Source organism: Ammospiza nelsoni, chromosome 16 (assembly GCF_027579445.1).
Source record: "Ammospiza nelsoni isolate bAmmNel1 chromosome 16, bAmmNel1.pri, whole genome shotgun sequence".
In the NCBI taxonomy this organism is placed as follows: Eukaryota; Metazoa; Chordata; class Aves; order Passeriformes; family Passerellidae; genus Ammospiza; species Ammospiza nelsoni.
This window is the reverse complement of record NC_080648.1, coordinates 15,699,421-15,716,686: the sequence shown is the minus strand read 5'-3', so window position 1 is coordinate 15,716,686 and position 17,266 is coordinate 15,699,421. Positions and strand designations below refer to the sequence as shown.

The 17,266-nt window shown below is 48.7% G+C and overlaps 1 protein-coding gene across 5 annotated transcripts; it reads left to right on the top strand.

The window, feature by feature from the left end:
* The first annotated feature begins 223 nt into the window (after positions 1 to 223).
* LOC132080477 (serine protease inhibitor Kazal-type 5-like) lies at positions 224 to 16,677 on the top strand. Of its 5 annotated transcripts, XM_059483662.1 has the most exons (14): positions 224 to 337; positions 1,490 to 1,515; positions 2,587 to 2,714; positions 3,227 to 3,293; positions 4,860 to 4,987; positions 5,074 to 5,125; positions 7,424 to 7,554; positions 8,161 to 8,233; positions 8,705 to 8,766; positions 9,570 to 9,651; positions 12,243 to 12,370; positions 12,737 to 12,800; positions 15,760 to 15,812; positions 16,186 to 16,371. In XM_059483662.1, exons 1-13 carry the CDS (start codon positions 280 to 282, stop codon positions 15,763 to 15,765), a joined length of 1,005 nt encoding a protein of 334 aa, XP_059339645.1. In that variant the 5' UTR covers positions 224 to 279; the 3' UTR covers positions 15,766 to 15,812; positions 16,186 to 16,371. The 5 variants fall into 5 exon arrangements, with proteins under 5 accessions (XP_059339645.1, XP_059339646.1, XP_059339648.1 ...); XM_059483663.1 differs by lacking the exon at positions 12,243 to 12,370 and having other exon boundaries at positions 16,186 to 16,677; XM_059483665.1 differs by lacking the exons at positions 8,705 to 8,766; positions 9,570 to 9,651.
* Positions 16,678 to 17,266: the final 589 nt, after the last annotated feature.

The following is a 17,266-nucleotide window of genomic DNA, read 5'->3' as shown; positions in this document are numbered from 1 at the left end:
TCTATTTATAATTTTCTTACCTTGACAAAATGCAGGGAGTGACTCAAATATGTCCCATCCTTATGGAAATTAATTGTGTTAATGGGATCATTAGAATTTAGAGTAGCGTCAAACTGGTTTTTTCAGCTAATGATGGTTCTTGGGAAGGTTATGTCATAAGGAAGGCGGAGAACCTGGTCACCTATATATACGTGATCAGCCCTGAGCCCTTTCTTTGGGTTTCATTGAGCAATGCTCTAGTAGAGTCAACGTAGGCAAACAGCTGCCAGCACCCTCACCATGAAAATAGGAGGTGCCTCGGTGGTCCTTGCTCTGGCATTTTTCTGCTTCTTCTCAGGTCAGTAACTTGTGATGTTCTCTGTGCTGGAATCTGGGACTGGCAGAGGACGCAGCCTGGGAGTGCCCATAAAGACAGAGGATTAGAGAGCCCTTGCTTTGTAAAAAGCCTGGTGGTATAGCAGAAGACCACAATTTTCTTTGTTGTTCTACATGTATTAGGTTGATATTACCTGTCTTGTTAACTACTCTTTCTTTTTCATGTAGAAATAGTGAAGTTGTATTGATAGATGAAAGCATCTATTTTTAATGGAATTAAAAATCCAAACCCCCATTTAACTTCCATCCTAAGTGGAAGAATACCAATTTCTAACCAGACTGAATTCTTCTGTAAAAAGCCCAACTTTGAACAAAAATGTAATACAATTTTCTGTAAATTCAGAAAAATGGTAATGTCTTGTCAACACTTGCTAAGGAAGGCATTTTCACATGGCTGCAGTAATTTGGCTACAATAGATTGACTTCAGCAGGAGTTAGGTTTGAAGCAATGGTCTTGCAATTTCCTGCCAGTTTCTATTGAAAAAGTGCTAATGGAAGATTTCTTGAGAGTTCCTTGCAATGCCACTGATGATGCAAAGGAGGATGAAACATAATATACCAGCTTTAAGTGGCTTAGTAAAAAGAAATGGGTATCAGCTACTCACCTGCTGACTCATTATTAATTTGATAATTTGTGTGAAGTACTGCAAATGGAATGGGCCTTGAAAAGGAATTTGTCATTTTGGACAAACAACAATGGCCTAGTATCTGGTATCCCAGTTTTAAGGAGTGGTGAAGAATGCCAAAAATGTTTGTGTGGGTTTGATGCAGCTACCCAGGCAGGGGTATAGAATAATGGATAAACAGTTACTGGGCCATCCTTGGAACTTGGATTTTAAGCCTGAGAAAAGTAACGCAGTAAAGAAGGGCACAAAGACACTCAAAAAAAATGGATGTGATTTTGCATTTGAATGACAAAAAGTGCAATGTTCCAGAAAGGACTGGGCATTAGAGAATTTCTATCAGTGTGAAATAATGCATTGGATTAGCTTTTATCAAGAGGTATTTGGGTGGATTAGGAAACTGCATCAAGTATTTTAATTAAATGCCTTTTGCTTTAAAATTTCCCTTCAAAGATTTTTGTATGGTTTCATTGTTGGTTTTTCTGTCACAGATGTTGCCAGTCAAGCTTCGATTAAGGCGAGTCCAACCTTTTCTATTCTGCTTCTCCCTTTGTTTTGCCAATTTACACTGCTTTAATGCATGCTTTGAGCAAAGTCCATTTAGATGCACTATACTTAGATATTATAAAGCTTTTTCAGTGGTGGAAAAAGCAGTGAATCTCTCCATATTTAGAGACAACACTTAGGTAATATGGCAATGGCTCCAGCTGACAGTGTGTGTTCGGTGCATGATGATGAGAACATATCCAAACAGCTCTGGGCTGGAAATCTCATGAAATGATGTTAGAAATGTCATGAATTATATTTTTAATGATATTTTAGAATGTAGCTTCTAATCCAGCAGAAACCCTTGCTTCTGATAATTCCTGACTTTCATAATTAAAAGAATTAAGGCAAGTCCTTTGAGTCTCAGAAAATAATTTGATTCAATGACTTAGAAGTCAGTTCCATTCATGTTTTAATCAAGCAAGCTTGTCTCCTTGGTAAAGATCCTTTCGGGAAACACAGTAGCCAAAAATAACTAAACGGTTCATTGCTTCTCCCTGGTCTGCATCTCAGTTACCCAGCAGAAGATGCAATGGGCTGCTGCAACATTGCACAATATTACTGCTCTCTTCCTGAGAGGGTTGTGCTTTTCTGTGCTTGTCTTGCATGTGAATCACTCTTCAGTCACGCTGGCCCGTTCATTCCTCTTGCATCCCTCTGGCACTTGCAGGGCTGTATTTTCTGCTCTTGGCTAACTTTATAATGTGCAGTGCTATGCTGTAGCGGGCAGCAATTTGCAGCTGTATGTAAATTAAACTTGTTCCTTAAATATATATTCCTTTCCCCGTGATTAATGGTTCTTGCAATGGGTTTTGAACTTTCTCATTGTCTTTTCTGCCTCGGGAGCCGCGAGCAGGGCTCTGGGTGCAGCCTGTGCCACGTGTGGTGTGTGGCCAGGGATGGGCAGGAGGAGCGTGGTTTGTGTGAGCAAACTGGTGCTGCTGAGAGCCTGCAGCACACCCAAAAAAGATTCAGTGTGAACAAACAGTTCTCAGGATCTTGCTGGGAGCCTCCACTGATTGCCCTCCTCTGTGCTTTTCAGAACGAATGCAGGAAAATTTGGTCACTCCTGCGCAGCGGGAAGTATTCCTGTCCCATCACCAGGGAGACCTTCAGCAGCCCAAATAAAAAAGGAGACCTCAACAAGTGCATGATGTGCCAAAGGCTGCTGTGAGTATCAGCTGCCTGCTGGCTCCAGTGGCAGCCCTGCCCACCCACAGCATGTCCTCTCCTCCCGTAGCAGGGAGCCAACTCTCTGGAGGCCCTGTGCTATAAAGTTGTTGTCCCTGGCCAGCCAGACCAGTTTGTAGCTCTTCAGCAAACCTGTGAACCCAGTAGGTCTCCCCAGCTCATCACATGGTGGGGACTCACCACAGGGCGTGAGGAACAAATGCAGAGTGAAAACTTGCACAGATTAATCTCTTGTTTCCATAGATGGTGTTTGTTAGAGTGGGGAGAGCTGGATGTTGGGCAGGGAGAAAGGGTGGCACAGTGATCCCAGAGCAGAGATGTGTTCAACATCTGGACTGTGTCAGGGAGCTGAGCCCTGCTGCTGGTCTGTGCTGCTGCCTTGTGCAATGGGGAGGTGGGGTTGGCTGGACTGGCCTTTAATCACCCCCTGTTTTGGCTTTGTGTCCAAGCACTGCACGCTGCCCCGTCACTCACTCCTCCTTTTCTTGCAGGGAAAGAGACTCAGCTACCCAGGGGAGTGGTGGAGAGCTGGACAGGAATGTGAACTCCTTGGGAAAGGTGAGGTGAAGCATGGCTGCTAAAGCCAGTTTTATTGGCGTTGGCATCTCGTCTGCTGCCTCTGACCCGCTGCCCAGGGCACTTCCTTGTCTGCAGCGTGAGAAAGGGCCCTGCAAAAGTGGAGTAGGGCAAATGTGCCCAGCCTTGGGAAGAGTCTGAGGCTTTGTGTCATCCTCCAGCATAAAAGAAACCAAAATTCCTGGCGGCTCCTCCCAGGCAATCACGGCATGTGCCGTGTGTGCCTGACCCAGAGCCTGGCTGAGGAGCATGCCTGCCTGTTTATAAGGCACCACTGGAATCTGGCAAATATTTAATAGCAAGGTTGGCACATGTGAGCTCTGACTAGGGCAGGGTGTGGGAATAGGCTGGCTCTAATTGTCCCTTGTTTATCTTGTTGATGCACCTGTGGTTTCTTTTAGCCATAGCTGTTTTTCTAGATAGCAGGTCTTTACGTGGAGGGAGCTGTCCTTTTAGCCTTGGGTTTTTATTCTAGATGGAAGCAAATTGGTTTCCATCAGATAGTGTTGGTTGTGGTGATTGATTTATTTATTTTTTTACATCTGGTTAAGCAGGGTAGCTTTCTAGCTCTTGTGTGTCTGGACAAATTAAAGGCTTTGTAAGGCATAGCTGTCCTAAGGGAGATCTTTTTTTTAGACATCTGACTTGCCAAAGTGTGGTCCTGAAGGCATCAGGACAGTTTTACAGTGTCAGGAACAGACCTACACTGAATTTCTTTGTTAAGCCATAGATTTTCTGTCTGGCTTTTGGCAAGTAATTTTCTAGGCTTGACTTCCCCATCTGCAGAACTGGGATAAGCTATCAAACTATCTCCTCTACATGGTGTGAGAGGAAAAATGTATTACAGATCACATAACAGATAAGGTTGTAAGTGCTGCATAAATGAACCTGAAGACCTCACATGTTCCATGTGTTTCTTATGCTCCAAACTTGCCCTGAAACTTATAGGAAAGCTGTTCAGAGAAAAGTAAAGGCTGGGCTGAAATGCTTAAGCAGGCTTTGCTACAAAAGCCTTTTGTGAAATAGAGTGCTTTGGTTCAATTAACACATACCATCATGTTAAGTGGAAGGTAAAAACACCCACCTCTTGCTGTCATATATCTGGCAATAGGAGGTGTTCAAGGATTATATTTTCTTATGCCTGCAGCTTTTTTTTTTACTGTGCATGGGTTTTAAATTTCTTTAATTTTAGTAGCGAGTTCTCTCACGAGAGATGGGAAAACTGACTTTCTCATTTAAAATTCACTGAAGTTGTGGATTTTATACTTAGAGCAGAGCTTAGGTCCTTCGGGCAGGCTCTTGCATGTGTTATCTGTTAGAAATAGCAACAAGGCTACCCTGGATGCAAAAGACAGATCTGCTGATCTAAACATACGGATTTATTTGTTTTATGCTGCATATTACGGTTTTCCACCGAGTTACGCCTCAAGGAAGCAAAACAACATTTGAAATGTAATTCATTGGTTGGATTATCCTTTGTGGATTTGTGGGAGATGTGCCTCTCTGTCAGCATATCTGTGTCAACTCATGCTTTTGGTGTTTGCACAGGACGAGTGTCGGGAGTTTCGGGATCTGTTCAAGAGAGGGAAACTCACCTGCACCAGGGAGAATGACCCTGTCCGGGATGCCTCTGGGAAGCAGCACAGCAATAAGTGCATCATGTGTGCAGAGAAGTTGTGAGTAAAGGAGAGGAGCGTGGGAAACCTCTCCTCCCTCCCTGGAGCACCCTGGTATTCACTTTCTCATCTCTCTTCTCTTCCAGCAAAAGGGAGAATGAGCAGAAGTTATCTAAAAACAGACAAGGAAAAGATAAGGTGAGATTAAAGTATTAGGCAGGTCAATATGGAACTTTATTGGATTTTCACCCAAGACAGAGGAAAGGGAATGTTATTCTACTCCGTTGCTCTTTCTCCTCTGAGTTAATTTTGAGATCCACTTTCTTTACATTCTTTATTTCTTATTCATGCTCTTGAATCCCTCAAGTGAACAACTTGTGCCTGAATATTATGGCCTGTTCCAGTGACCTGTGGATGTAGGGACGGGCAAATCCCGACAGATCAGGAAGCCAGGTGTGCTGTGCTGTCCCAAATTTCAGCTCTCAGGTGGAGAGGTCAGTTCTGCTGAGGCTGCTAATTAGCTGGAAAAGGAAAATGTGTGAAAAGCCCTAAATCTGAACTCTGCACAGTTTAAGAGATCATTGTGTTCTGGGAGATGTCAGTCCTGCACTATCTCCAGGCCTGTGGCTCAATTTTAGCTTTTTTTTGTTGGAAACTTTGCTCTTGTGGAGTTGTGATTTGCCACCTTCTCCCTGGCATGCTGCAGCCTCCATGTTGCTGTGCACTGATGCTTTGCTGGCAAAAGCAGCCCAGTAAAGGGAAAACAGTTGCTTTCCACCACTTTCCTCTTGATTCCTGCTATGGTAGGGACTGGTGTGGCCCCCTTAAGCTTCAGTCTTGGGGATAATCCTGTTTTAGTGCTTTTTCTAATGACTTTGGCACAAAAAAATAGAAGGGTAAGTGAAATTTGCTGATGGCAAAGCTGGGAGGCAGTATCAGCAGAGAAGGATCAGCAGATCACTCAAGACTAATTGGATAGTGCTGAGGCCTGGAGTAATAGAAACAAGATAAAATGTAATGGCAGTGCAAGATCACACAGTCAGTGCTTAACAAGAATTCGTACTCATTGGCTAGAAGTGACAAAGGATAAGAAAGCTCTGCATTTATTAGTGGGTCAGAGATGTTACAGGCCATGAAAGAGGCAAATGCACGACTCAGATGTACTCGGTGAGATTTTTGCAGCAGAGGTCAGGCCTGAACAGGGCTTCAGAAATGCTGGCTCAAAGAGAAAATGTTTGAGAGGCTCTTAGGGAAAGGTAGATCTGTCAGCAGAGGATTGGGCTGGGCTGGTCCCAGGGAACAAGGAGAGCTTCCCTGGGCTTGTTGGGAAGGGGAGGCATTACCTGAACTGTGCAGGGGTGTGAGCTGGTGGTGGGGAGATGCAGTGAGGCTCGTGGGGAGCCCCTCTGGAGTGGGTGCAACACTGACTTCTGATGGAACAATGCTTTATGGGTGTTGGCACAGCAGGAGAGGCTCATCCAGGGCCAGATCATCTCTGCTACCTGTGGCTGGGCTGGCTCTAGGGAAATGTGGGGCTTTGTACTCAGAGTGGTTTTCCAGCATATTACCCTCATGGGAAAGCTGAGGAACTGGAGGCTGGGGTGCCCTGGATGGGATGCAGAACAACACTGGGGGAACCTTCCCCTGGCAGAGAGGCTGAGGTGTTGTAAACTTCTGAGCAAAGCAAAGGGTGAGTCCAGTGACCTGCCAAGGACCTTCATTTGAGCCAGCAAAACTGTGCACAATATGGGCAGAAAATTGCGAGTGTTAAAAGCTGTTTTTAAAAAAAGAAAAGGGTGAGCGGAAGTCACTTCCTTACCTTTGTACTTGCTGTTTGGAACTGCCTATTGCAGTATGTGAAATAGTTGAAATGAGGGGGACTGAATGTTTCCATCCGTGTTACATAACAGGGGCAGGTTAACACAGTTTCTGTACAGCAGTTTTGAACAAGGAACAAATTAATCATCCACTCTCCAAACAACCTTCCTGTTCTCGTGGGCTATTAAGTGTGTTTGCACTGTGCTTTTATGTTTTAACTGCTGCCTCTTGATTGACACGTCCCAAAGTGTGGCTGGTTTTGAGGATCCTACGCGCTTTGTAAAGAAAATTATCTTGAGCTACAATCTGGGAAAAGGCTGTAGCTGTGTATTAAGGATGTTGGGAGAAAAGGGAGTGACTTCATTGCTGTATCGGTCACATCACTGGCATGCTTTGGATAACCCAGCCAGGAGAATAATAATTAGTGGGAACATAGCATAGAAAACTCCCAACACGTGCTGTGCAGGCAGAAGGACCCGGAATTTTTCTGACTCACCCCTCTGTTTATATGCTAAGTGGCTGGTACTGCACACCCTCTTCTCTCACCCCCACCCAGACTCTCCTGTGATGCATTTGTGATGGTTCCATGCTTTCCTGGCAGGAAAACCCCAGGTTTCTAAGGATCTGATCAATAAGGCAAGGAGGACAGAGTGCCCTAACCCTGCCCTCCTTCCGCAGGATGACTGCAGCGAGTTCCGCTCCCAGTTTGAAGCCGGCGGCCGCCTGTCCTGCACCAGGGAGAATGCCCCTGTCCGGGATGCCTCTGGCAGGCAGCACACCAACAAATGCCTCATGTGTGCTGAGAGGTTGTGAGTACCCTTTCCCCTGAGCAGCAGCAGCAAAGAGGGAAATCTCTGGCTTCAGAAGTGCAGCTTCTGCCTGTGGAGCTGCCTTTGGGCAATGCCTGGAGGAGTCCTGACTCTCTGGCCCTCTAAGAAATGCTCTGGCAGTAGGGCTCCTCTTCCCCATTCCCTTTCAACACTAAGGGCCCAAGGGCAGGTGGGAAGCAGTGTGGAGTAGAGGAGAAGCAAGAGTGACAGAGAGCAGCCCCTTTCCCAGGGAACTGTTTGGCATGGCAGCTCCTGAGGAGTTTCTTATGTGTGTACTCTGCCTTCCAGATTCTCTCTCTCTCTCTCTCTCTAGTCCCATAGAGCATATGCAGAAGCAGACCTGATATGAAAGCAGCCATTGGGAACCTGGATGTAGCATACAGTGGGAATTTGGAGGAGAAAGGGAGAAGCTTTAGGGGTGGGAATTAGGAACAGAACCACCAGGAACAGGGACTGTGGATGGGGAGGTGGGACCTAGTGCCATGATAATGCCTTACACTGTCTTACACTGACACTGCCCCTGGGTGCTGGTGGCACTCATGCTACCACAGCACTCCATTTTTTTCTCCTCTTCCCTTCTTCCAGCAAAAAGGAAGCTCAAAGAGGGGGTGGAACTCTCCAGCGCAACAAACTGCCTGCTTCAGAGAGGACAAGGCAGGTGAGATGGAGCTCAGAGCCTCTGCAGAACTCAGAAAGGGCCTGGTGAGAGTCTGTGGGATCAGGACAGCCAGGGAACTGCCTGTGGTCAGCCTGGGGTGATCAAGGTGTTTAGGATTCTGTAGCCAGCTAATCAGGGGGGAGAAGCTTTTGTATTGCAAAGCCTCCCTCATTTGTGGAATGAGCATACAAACTGGACATGTTTGCAGCTGACAGAACTGCCCCTCTCACTTTCCCAGTGATGTCATGCTATATGAGAGATAAAGAGCAGGTTCAGACTTCCTACAATCCTATAAACCCTTGGATGATAACATTTGGTGGATATGGAGTGCATCAAACTTGCTACTTTAAGAACAGAATTCTTTGGGTCTGGGGGGATGAGGGGGCAGGGCAGGAGTTGCTTTAGCTTCTTTTCCCTAGTTGCATAGAAGTTGTTTCTGTGGTTGTTGAGTGTGTTCTGCCCCTTTTGCAGAAGAACTGTGGTGGCTCAAGGCAGGGTGTAAACGAGAGGCGTCCCTTCTCCTCAGGCAGAGGGTGAGTTCAGCAGCACCTGGGCTGGCAGCCTGTCCCCACACACACCACCAGGCCTGGCACTGGTTTCTGCCCCCTTCCATATACCTGTATTTTTAGGGGTGGTTAGGAGATTAATTGGAGCAAGAATAGTTGGACAGCACAAGAGCAGCACAGCCTGGGATGGAGCAGTGCACATTGTGCTGTTTGGTGCTCACTACAACATTTCCCATGGGCTGAGCTGGTGCTGAGGAAGAGGCACACACTGGGGCATGTCTTTCATGTAACCGTTTTGGCCTTGATGTTCTGTGTATGAAGCACCAGTGATTGCTGTGCTCAGAATCCCTCTCAGGACGCTCTGTTCACTAAAATCTGTCTCCTGGCAGTGCACACGTGTGTGCCTGGCCCTGCCTCAAAGGCCCCACGTGCTTTCTGGGCAGGAGCTGTTTGTTTTGTTGCTGTTGGCCCTGAGCAGGACTCAGCTGCTGCTTTTTCTGGGGCACACTGAGATTTTTTGCTTTTGCCTGGTGCAATTCCTTCATGTCCCCCTTGCACCAAGGGCTGGCAGCAGGCACAGGCCTGCAGAGCCCCGGGGTGGTGGTGGTGGTGCTCTCAGGCTGAGCACAGGGCAAGGCCATGTCCTGCTCTTGCCTTCCTCACGTTCAGCATGTGCCCGAGGGGCTTCTCTCCCTCTCCTCTCCTGTGGGTGGGTGGATGCCATGGTGCAAACAGCCCTCAAGGGGGTCTGCAGGGAGGGTGGGTTTGCACTCTGCTCCTCATGTTTGGAAGGAGGTGGTGCTGATTTGTATCTCTGCTCTCTCTGCCAGCCCTCGAGTGCAGCGTGGCAGGAACTGCAACCGGCCACCAGGCCGTAAGTCCCAGAGCAGAGACACCCACGAGGACCCCACGGTAAATCCCCCTCCTGTCCCTCGGGGGGCAGCTGTGTGGGCACAAATCCCCCTCCTGCCCCTCGGGGGGCAGCTGTGTGGGCACAAATCCCCCTCCTGCCCCTCGGGGGGCAGCTGTGTGGGCACAAATGGGGCTCCTGCCCCTCGGGGGGCAGCTGTGTGGGCACAAATCCCCCTCCTGCCCCTCGGGGGGCAGCTGTGTGGGCACAAATCCCCCTCCTGCCCCTCGGGGGGCAGCTGTGTGGGCACAAATGGGGCTCCTGCCCCTCGGGGGGCAGCTGTGTGGGCACAAATCCCCCTCCTGCCCCTCGGGGGGCAGCTGTGTGGGCACAAATCCCCCTCCTGCCCCTCGGGGGGCAGCTGTGTGGGCACAAATGGGGCTCCTGCCCCTCGGGGGGCAGCTGTGTGGGCACAAATCCCCCTCCTGCCCCTCGGGGGCAGCTGTGTGGGCACAAATGGGGACCTCTCCCATGGCGTGCTCCTCTGTTGGTGCTGAGCCTCCTTTCCCAGCAGCTTTTCCTGTTTTTGCTTAAACCCTGAAGCTTTTCACTTGGCCCCATGTCCTTGGAAGAGTTTGAATGAGTGAAGGTATCTGTAGCCTGCTGAAAGCCCCTGTATCACCTGGCACAGAAACAGAGGGAAGGGTTTGGCTCCTTGTGGAACTCCCCCAGCTCTGGGGATGTGGGTCTTGAGCTCAGGTTGGAATTCTGCCCCACATGTAGCCAAAATAAGGTAAAGAGTGCTACCTCTTCATGCTGAGAAGGTGTGAGATAAAGGCCATGGTCAGAGCAGGGTGGTGAGGGTGACCAGGGGATGAGGACAAGTTTGGCAGAAGGAAGGAGTGCTAAAGGGGGAAACACTGAGTGGTAGATGACAACTGTGTATGGAATACTGTAGGAGGAAGGTGGGGGTGTCTGCTCTCCCTTCTCATGAGAAGAAAATGGAATAGTTCCAACAAAGCTAAAAGTGGAAAATGTGAACTAATAAGAGAAAATAAGTTACTATAAAAAGGGTAACTAAACTGTGGATCTCGCTATCACAGGGTGCTGTCTAGAGGTAGGATGGTTAAAAAAATACCTGATGTTTTAATCCCTTCAGACTTTTCATACAGTAATTTAAATAGCATGCTGGAAGAGATGGGAAATGTTTCTATGGATTTGGAGGGATCTTACTACCAACTGCCGTAACTCTCTCTGAAGCCTTTGCCACTAACCACTCTGAGAAAATTTGAGTTAAAAACCCAAAAGGTAGTTCAGGTACTGCAATTTTGATGCATTCCAGAGGAAGCATTAGGTATAATAAGGCCGGTCTGCTTCAGGGCTTAGTGGTATTTCCTGGTAGCACCGGAGGGGGAGTGGATGCCAATGAGCCTGACAGACCAGAGGTGATTCAGGGAGCAGATCTGCTCCTCTCCTCTTTGCAGGACCACTTGTGGGTTTTGTCACAGACAATTCCCAGAGCCAAAGGAGTGGTGGCACTAGCTGCTGGCACCTGTGATGTGTGGGGCTGCTGGAGGGGTGGCCTCCTGCCCTGGGCTGTGGTACAGGTCTGGTGCGTAGGAAGGCATCCAGCAGAGGATTGCAAAGGTCAGCACTGTCTGCTCTCACGTCACTGATAATTACCCAGATGAGGGAGGAAGCAGCACATTATGGAAATTAGCAAGTGACGTTTAACCAGCCGGTGCTATCACAGCACCCCAACATCACCAAAACCTCCCCTGTGCTGCCTGGCCTGAAATCCTCCTTCCCTGGGGTGCTTCCTGCTGCTGATAAACCATCATTTTTGTGCTGAATGCTGCATCTCCAGGTGGAGGGGGAACTGGAATGTTCTCTCAAACCCATCACACCATTTGCAGCTGTTGCACCACATTTTGTAGCACTGGAAAAAGGGCTTGGGAGCCCATTAGTCGCTTCTTCGTCTCGGTTTTTTTTCTGTTCCTGAGGCTGAGGAAGGGGCTGTGCTGTGCACGCCAGGGGCCATGCTGTGCTATCCCTGACCTCTGCTGTCGGAAATCTGCTATGACTGTACAAACACCCTCTCCTCTCCGAGGGTGCCAGAGGCTTTTTGGGGGATCCCTACAGGCCACTCCTTGTCCTGTCGCTGCGTGCTGGCTGTGCCACGTGTGGTTCATTGGGAAAGCGGTGTCGGAGCGTTCCCGTTGCCGTGCTGGGAGGCACAGGAGGGCAGCCCCGTTAGTCAGAGCCGCCGGTGTCCCCGGCGCGGTGGGCGGCAGGAGCGCTGCGTGCCGCACCGCCCGCGGGCAGCGCCAGCGCGCCCGGCGCTCCGGCCGATGGCTGCGGCTCAATCCCTGGAGATAACCGGTGTCAGCATACCGATAAGGAAGGCTAGTGCAGGTAGGAGATGGATGCACTTTGAGAGAAATAAGTCTTGTCTCAGGCTGTGGTGTTGGAGTGGGTTGGTGAGCAGGGAGTGAGGGCTCTGTCCTCCAAGCTTGGCTGGCTGGTCCAACAAGAGACATGATGTCTTTCCAAGTGTGGCCTGGCAAGGCTTGGTTTGTGAGCACCTTCAGGCCATGTAAAGGAGGGTCTTGCAAGTGAACTGCCACCAAATGTGATTTCTTTCTCTCTTCAGCTGGACTGTGAGCGAATTCTGCATGGGGTAAAGGGTGGAAGGATTTTCTGCAGCGAATCCTCACAACCACTCTGTGGCACTGATGGGAAAACATACAAAAATGAATGTGACTTGTGTTCAGCTGCCATGTGAGTAGGCGGAGAGATTTCAGTAATACAGGGCCATCCACCATTCCCGAGTGTCTTTTGCAGAACAGTGTTTGTTTTGATACATCATGACTCACTATCAAGTGTGTCCTTGGTGCTTTGCTGTTAAGCAAACATAGATCAAAATGCCTGAGATTAATCTGATGACAGCTAATTAAGATACACAAGTTGCCAGGGTCCCCTATTCCCTCTCTGCCCAATCATGAAATTGTTTGGGGAGTAATAAATGCCATCACATTGGAAGTAGCATCAAAGCGTTAAGGAGCCCACAGAGGACTGTCATGCCAGCAGCTGAGAGCTGTGGCATTGCAAGTGAATAATAAGCAATGTCTTGTCCTCCCTTTGCAGGAGAGCTTCAAACTTCATCACGGTAAACTATCGAGGCGAGTGCCGAGAGCCTGGCCCTGCAGTGGTAAGCAGCAAACCACAGCTGGGCTGCCAAACATCAATCTCTGCCTTTCCCCGGTGGAAATTCCCCATTGGCACCATGTCAGCCTGTGGTGACCTGATCCAGGCAGCCACAATAGGCAGTGAGGAATGAGGAGTGGCTGGCACTCGCCAGCTGCCCACTGTGCCCTTCAGCAGGAGCTGGGTGTCCACACTGGGACCTCGCTGGCAGGTTAACAGACTTAGCCTGTTCTCTCAGGTCACAGTGGGACAATTAAAAACATGCTCTCCAGCTGCTCTTCAGCCATATTGGCTGGGAGGAAGAGAGGTATTGAGGCTCCTATTTCTATTTTATTTTGTTCCTGGAGTGGAATGATGTCAAGAGGTGAAGAAAAGAAAGTGCCTTTTGGCTGTGTGTAGCATCCCACGCTACTCTAAGTGCCTCCTGGGGAGCCAGCCTGGCTTCTGCACCTGTGACAGGACCATAAGAGCCCCAGGAATGGATTCTCATGGTCCAGATGTTTAAATACAGGTTGAGGCTCGGATTTAATGCATAACCTGGGCGTAGTCTCCATGTTTTGCTGAGGCTGCATGGTAGGAGTGTGATGTGTCTGGGAAAACACCTGACTTTCTTCTTGGCACTTTGATGGAGCTAGGAAGATCAGAATGGTATAAACCATAAAGGGCTTGTTCCCCAGATAATATCCAGGGAGATGGTTGGGAAATTAAGATTATTCACTAGGTGGCACACTTTCCGGAAAGGTCTTGAGCCTTGACATCTTGTGCAATCCCACAGGGCAGATGAGTTAAACATTTCTTAGCTGTGCTTTGTCTTTCTACCAGTGGAAGCTGGACAGCCTCCAGCTCTGGGATGTGCAGCCAGTGTCTCTCAGTTTGTGACTCTGTGCATGGGATGTGCTGTAGCACCTGGGGAGGACTGTCCTCATTGGCATGAACTCTTGAGAAACTCAATCCTTATCCCCAGGGAAATAGATCGATTCCCACTCTAAACCTGTAGAGAATCCAAATATTGAACGTACCAAAGAGATTTCTGGGAAGTTTTGGGTGGGAGCATTGGTTTCTGAGTATGGATGTGGTGTCCATGTGTTTTCAGGTGCAGTGGGATGTGGGCTATGAGAGAGCCATCCTGCCATAGTGTCATTCCATGCCTTCCTCTGCTCAGTGCCAGGACACCAGCAGATCCCCCAAACACAGCAAACCTGGCTTCTTTCCCCCTCTTCTCTAAAGCAGCAGAGTGTTCTAAACTTTGCTTAAAGTCAAAGAAATTGCAGTGCAGAGAGAAATAATTTTGCCTGTGACAGTCTTGGAAGCCTCTGTGTCTCAGTCCTTAGGGAGATGGAGTTGCTGCTGGCCTGTGGGTATAGGGAGATGAGGCACTACAAGAATCTGTCAGTGACTGTGTCCAAGTCAGAATGGGACTGGATACACCATGGCAACTGAAAAATAGACAGGATTCCCAAAAAACTGTGCTGGGTCTGGAATTCCTTACTGTCTCACTGAGCTGTTACAGCTCTCAAGGCCTTGCAATAAGAGGGAGATGCCATTTACTGGAAGTCAGAGAGCTTGCAGCTGTGTTAAGTATTCCAAGGAGAGATGGATGCAATTAGAAGTCAAAGTGCTAAGCTTTTTTCTTGAGGCAAGAAAAGCTAAAGCCCCCCCTTTACAATGATTTATTCTTTATGTTTATTAAAGTCACCTGAAGAATCAGGCTGGAAATTTATGGGAGCTTATAAACAATGTACAGAGCAATGTTATTTTCAGCACTAAAATTCATGCTCACTTGCAGTATAATGAATTTTTCTTTCTGCTGGATATTCAGGCACTCAATATATGCTACTAAAACCTGGAGGAAAGCAGCTCCAGCAGTGCTTTTGGCATCAGAAATGGGTTTAGAGAGTTGCAATGTGCAGAATGTGAAATCCTTTGGAAGAAGATAAGAAATTGTTACTCAAAAATTGTAGTATTTCCTTGAGTTGTATTTTTAAATTACCCATGGAGAGTGCTGGGTTGCCTGAGAAAATGTGTGTTAAAGCTGCCTCATCCCTTTGCAGCCCAGGGTCTGCAGCCACCCCTGCCTTCAAAGCTCCAGCTGGATTTTCCAGGTGTTTCTGGTGGCTCTGGTGACCTGATGGCCATCAGGGAAGGATGCTTGTGGGAAGGGTTGGGAGCAGTGTGGTTTGAGAGAGATCTGACACTAAATGGTGTATGTGGGCATGGCTGGGGTAGAAAACCTTGCTGCAGAGAGAGCCTGTCCTCACTGGCCAGCACTGGGTCTGGCCACCTTCGCTGGGAGGTCTCTGCCATAACTGAATTCCTTTGATCCTGTTCTGCTTTACTGATGACAAATATAGGTCGGCATCGTGGGATAAGATATCTTTTTTTGATAAGTTAACTGCCTGGTAGGTCCTGCAGGGCTGTGTCACGTGGATCAATTGATTGTGGGTCTTTCCTGCACATTTGACTTTTAATCCTGCGTATCTTGCAGTTCCTTTACTTGTTCAAAGGTTTTTCACACTAATCACCTGGGCAGTAGTCACCAGCCTGCCCACGCTGCTCAATAGATCAGGGGAAAAAAGGGGTTATCCAGGGTTTCTCCTTTTCTTTTTTATACCTGTTTCTCAACAAACAGATAACTCCCACGTTTGCAATGGGCAAGTCCCAGTTTCCTTACCATGCTCTGTTTTGCCATGCTACTTTTAAAGGTAGTGAAAGGAGGGAAAGAAAAAAAGCAGGACCTTTCCCAGATTAGAAAATAGGTGTGGAAAGCACCTAGCTTGAGGCTGAAATCAGTCTTGTTTTCCTCAGCTGGCAGTGGCCCAACCTGTCTGTCCTTGTGCCAGGCTCTGCTGCAGTTGTCTTGTGTGGCACTGAGCTGGCCTGAGGGGCTGTCACACTGATACCAGTGTCACACAGATGTGGTCAAGCTTGGGAATGGGCTCATTTTTTCTGCTCTTCCTTTCCAGGAGTAATGGAGTTCAGACTGCCAGCAAACACCAGGGATCAGCTGTGACCAAAGGTATGCACAGAGAGGGGCAGTGACTTAGCCCTGCTTGGCCAGCCTGTCCTTTGGAGGTTGTGTCCCACCTTGTCCACACAAGCTGCAGGGCCAGGACAGAGAGTTCTGCAGATTTTTTTCTCTCACTGCAGCCTTGTGATGGTGGGGTTGATCCTGTGGGGACTTGGGCTCTGCCCACTCCTTTCCCCTGGCTGTTTTTTCAGCCAAGCTGTTTCTGCAGAGCAGGGAGGATGCTGGCAGAGTGGTCCCCCATCACAGAGAGGCAGGAATGGCCCAGAGCCCCTGCAGAGCATGAGAACATCACAGCTTTAAGGTTTCCTCATTGTCCTTTCTGGGATTACAGCAATAAACTGTTTGCCCTCTGTCTCTGCAGAGCAAGTAAAGGAAGTGTCGATGTCGAGCATCAGGGGAGCTGCTGAGCCCCCAGGACTGCCAGAGCTGCCTTCATCCCCTTCTGCAGCACAGGGGGCCTGAGCTGCCTCCATCCCCTTCTGCAGCACACGGGGCCTGTCCTTGCTCAGGTGGAGGGCAGGAGGCTGTGGGGACTCAGTGGTGCCTCCCAGGTGTGCCCCGTGCGTGTGCTGCCGTCCCTGCCACCTCGCTGTGTCTAAACGTGCTTCTCCAATAAACATAACTCCTCAGTTTCATGTCACTGTTCTTCACTCAGCCTGGGGGGGGACACACCAGTCCCTGCTCTGGCTTTGCACCATGTGCTGCTTAGGCAATGAGCACCCTGAGGTGCAGCAGCTGCTGTATATATCTGGCGAGGATGTTGGACCCAAGGAGGAAGAGTGTGGTCTGGGGTTCTGTGAGGAGGGATCAGGGTCTCTCCGGCTCTTTATGGGGACTTGGGTCAATCACTTCACTGCCCTATCAGCCCTTTTCTCCTGCCTGTAAAACAAACATTAAACAATACTTACCTACCTCAGAGGGTTGTTTGAGATTGTTTGGTTTACATTTGGAAGCCTACAGAGAAGAATTGGTTTTAAAGCTCCCCCCTGTCTTGGGCTGGCAGTTTAGATGATGCACTAAGTGTCCTCTTCCAGGCTTTTCATGTGAGGTGCTGGGATATCCAGACCTCAGAAGATACATGTTGAGTGGTCATGTTAGGAGATGTGCTGAGCCCAGAAAGGTGTCTGGGATCTGGAGGTGAATTTGGCCAGTATTTCTTGCTGTGAGAGAGCAGAAGCACTGATGGCACCCTCAAGGCAGTGCAGGAAGCTCAGCAGTTGTGGCGGCGCATGGACCATCTGCTGCTGGGCCACCCTCTGCCTTGGCCTGAAGTTCTCTGTAGGCTCAAGTCAGTGCCTGTCTCAGGAACCATCTCCTGCAAGGTGAGGAGGATCCTTCCTTTGGGGCTGTGGTGCTGGGGCACATGGAGAAGTGAGAAATTTCATGGTATGGAATGGCTTAAGCTTTTTAAGGAGAAGTGGTGTTGTTCTGAGATGTAACTG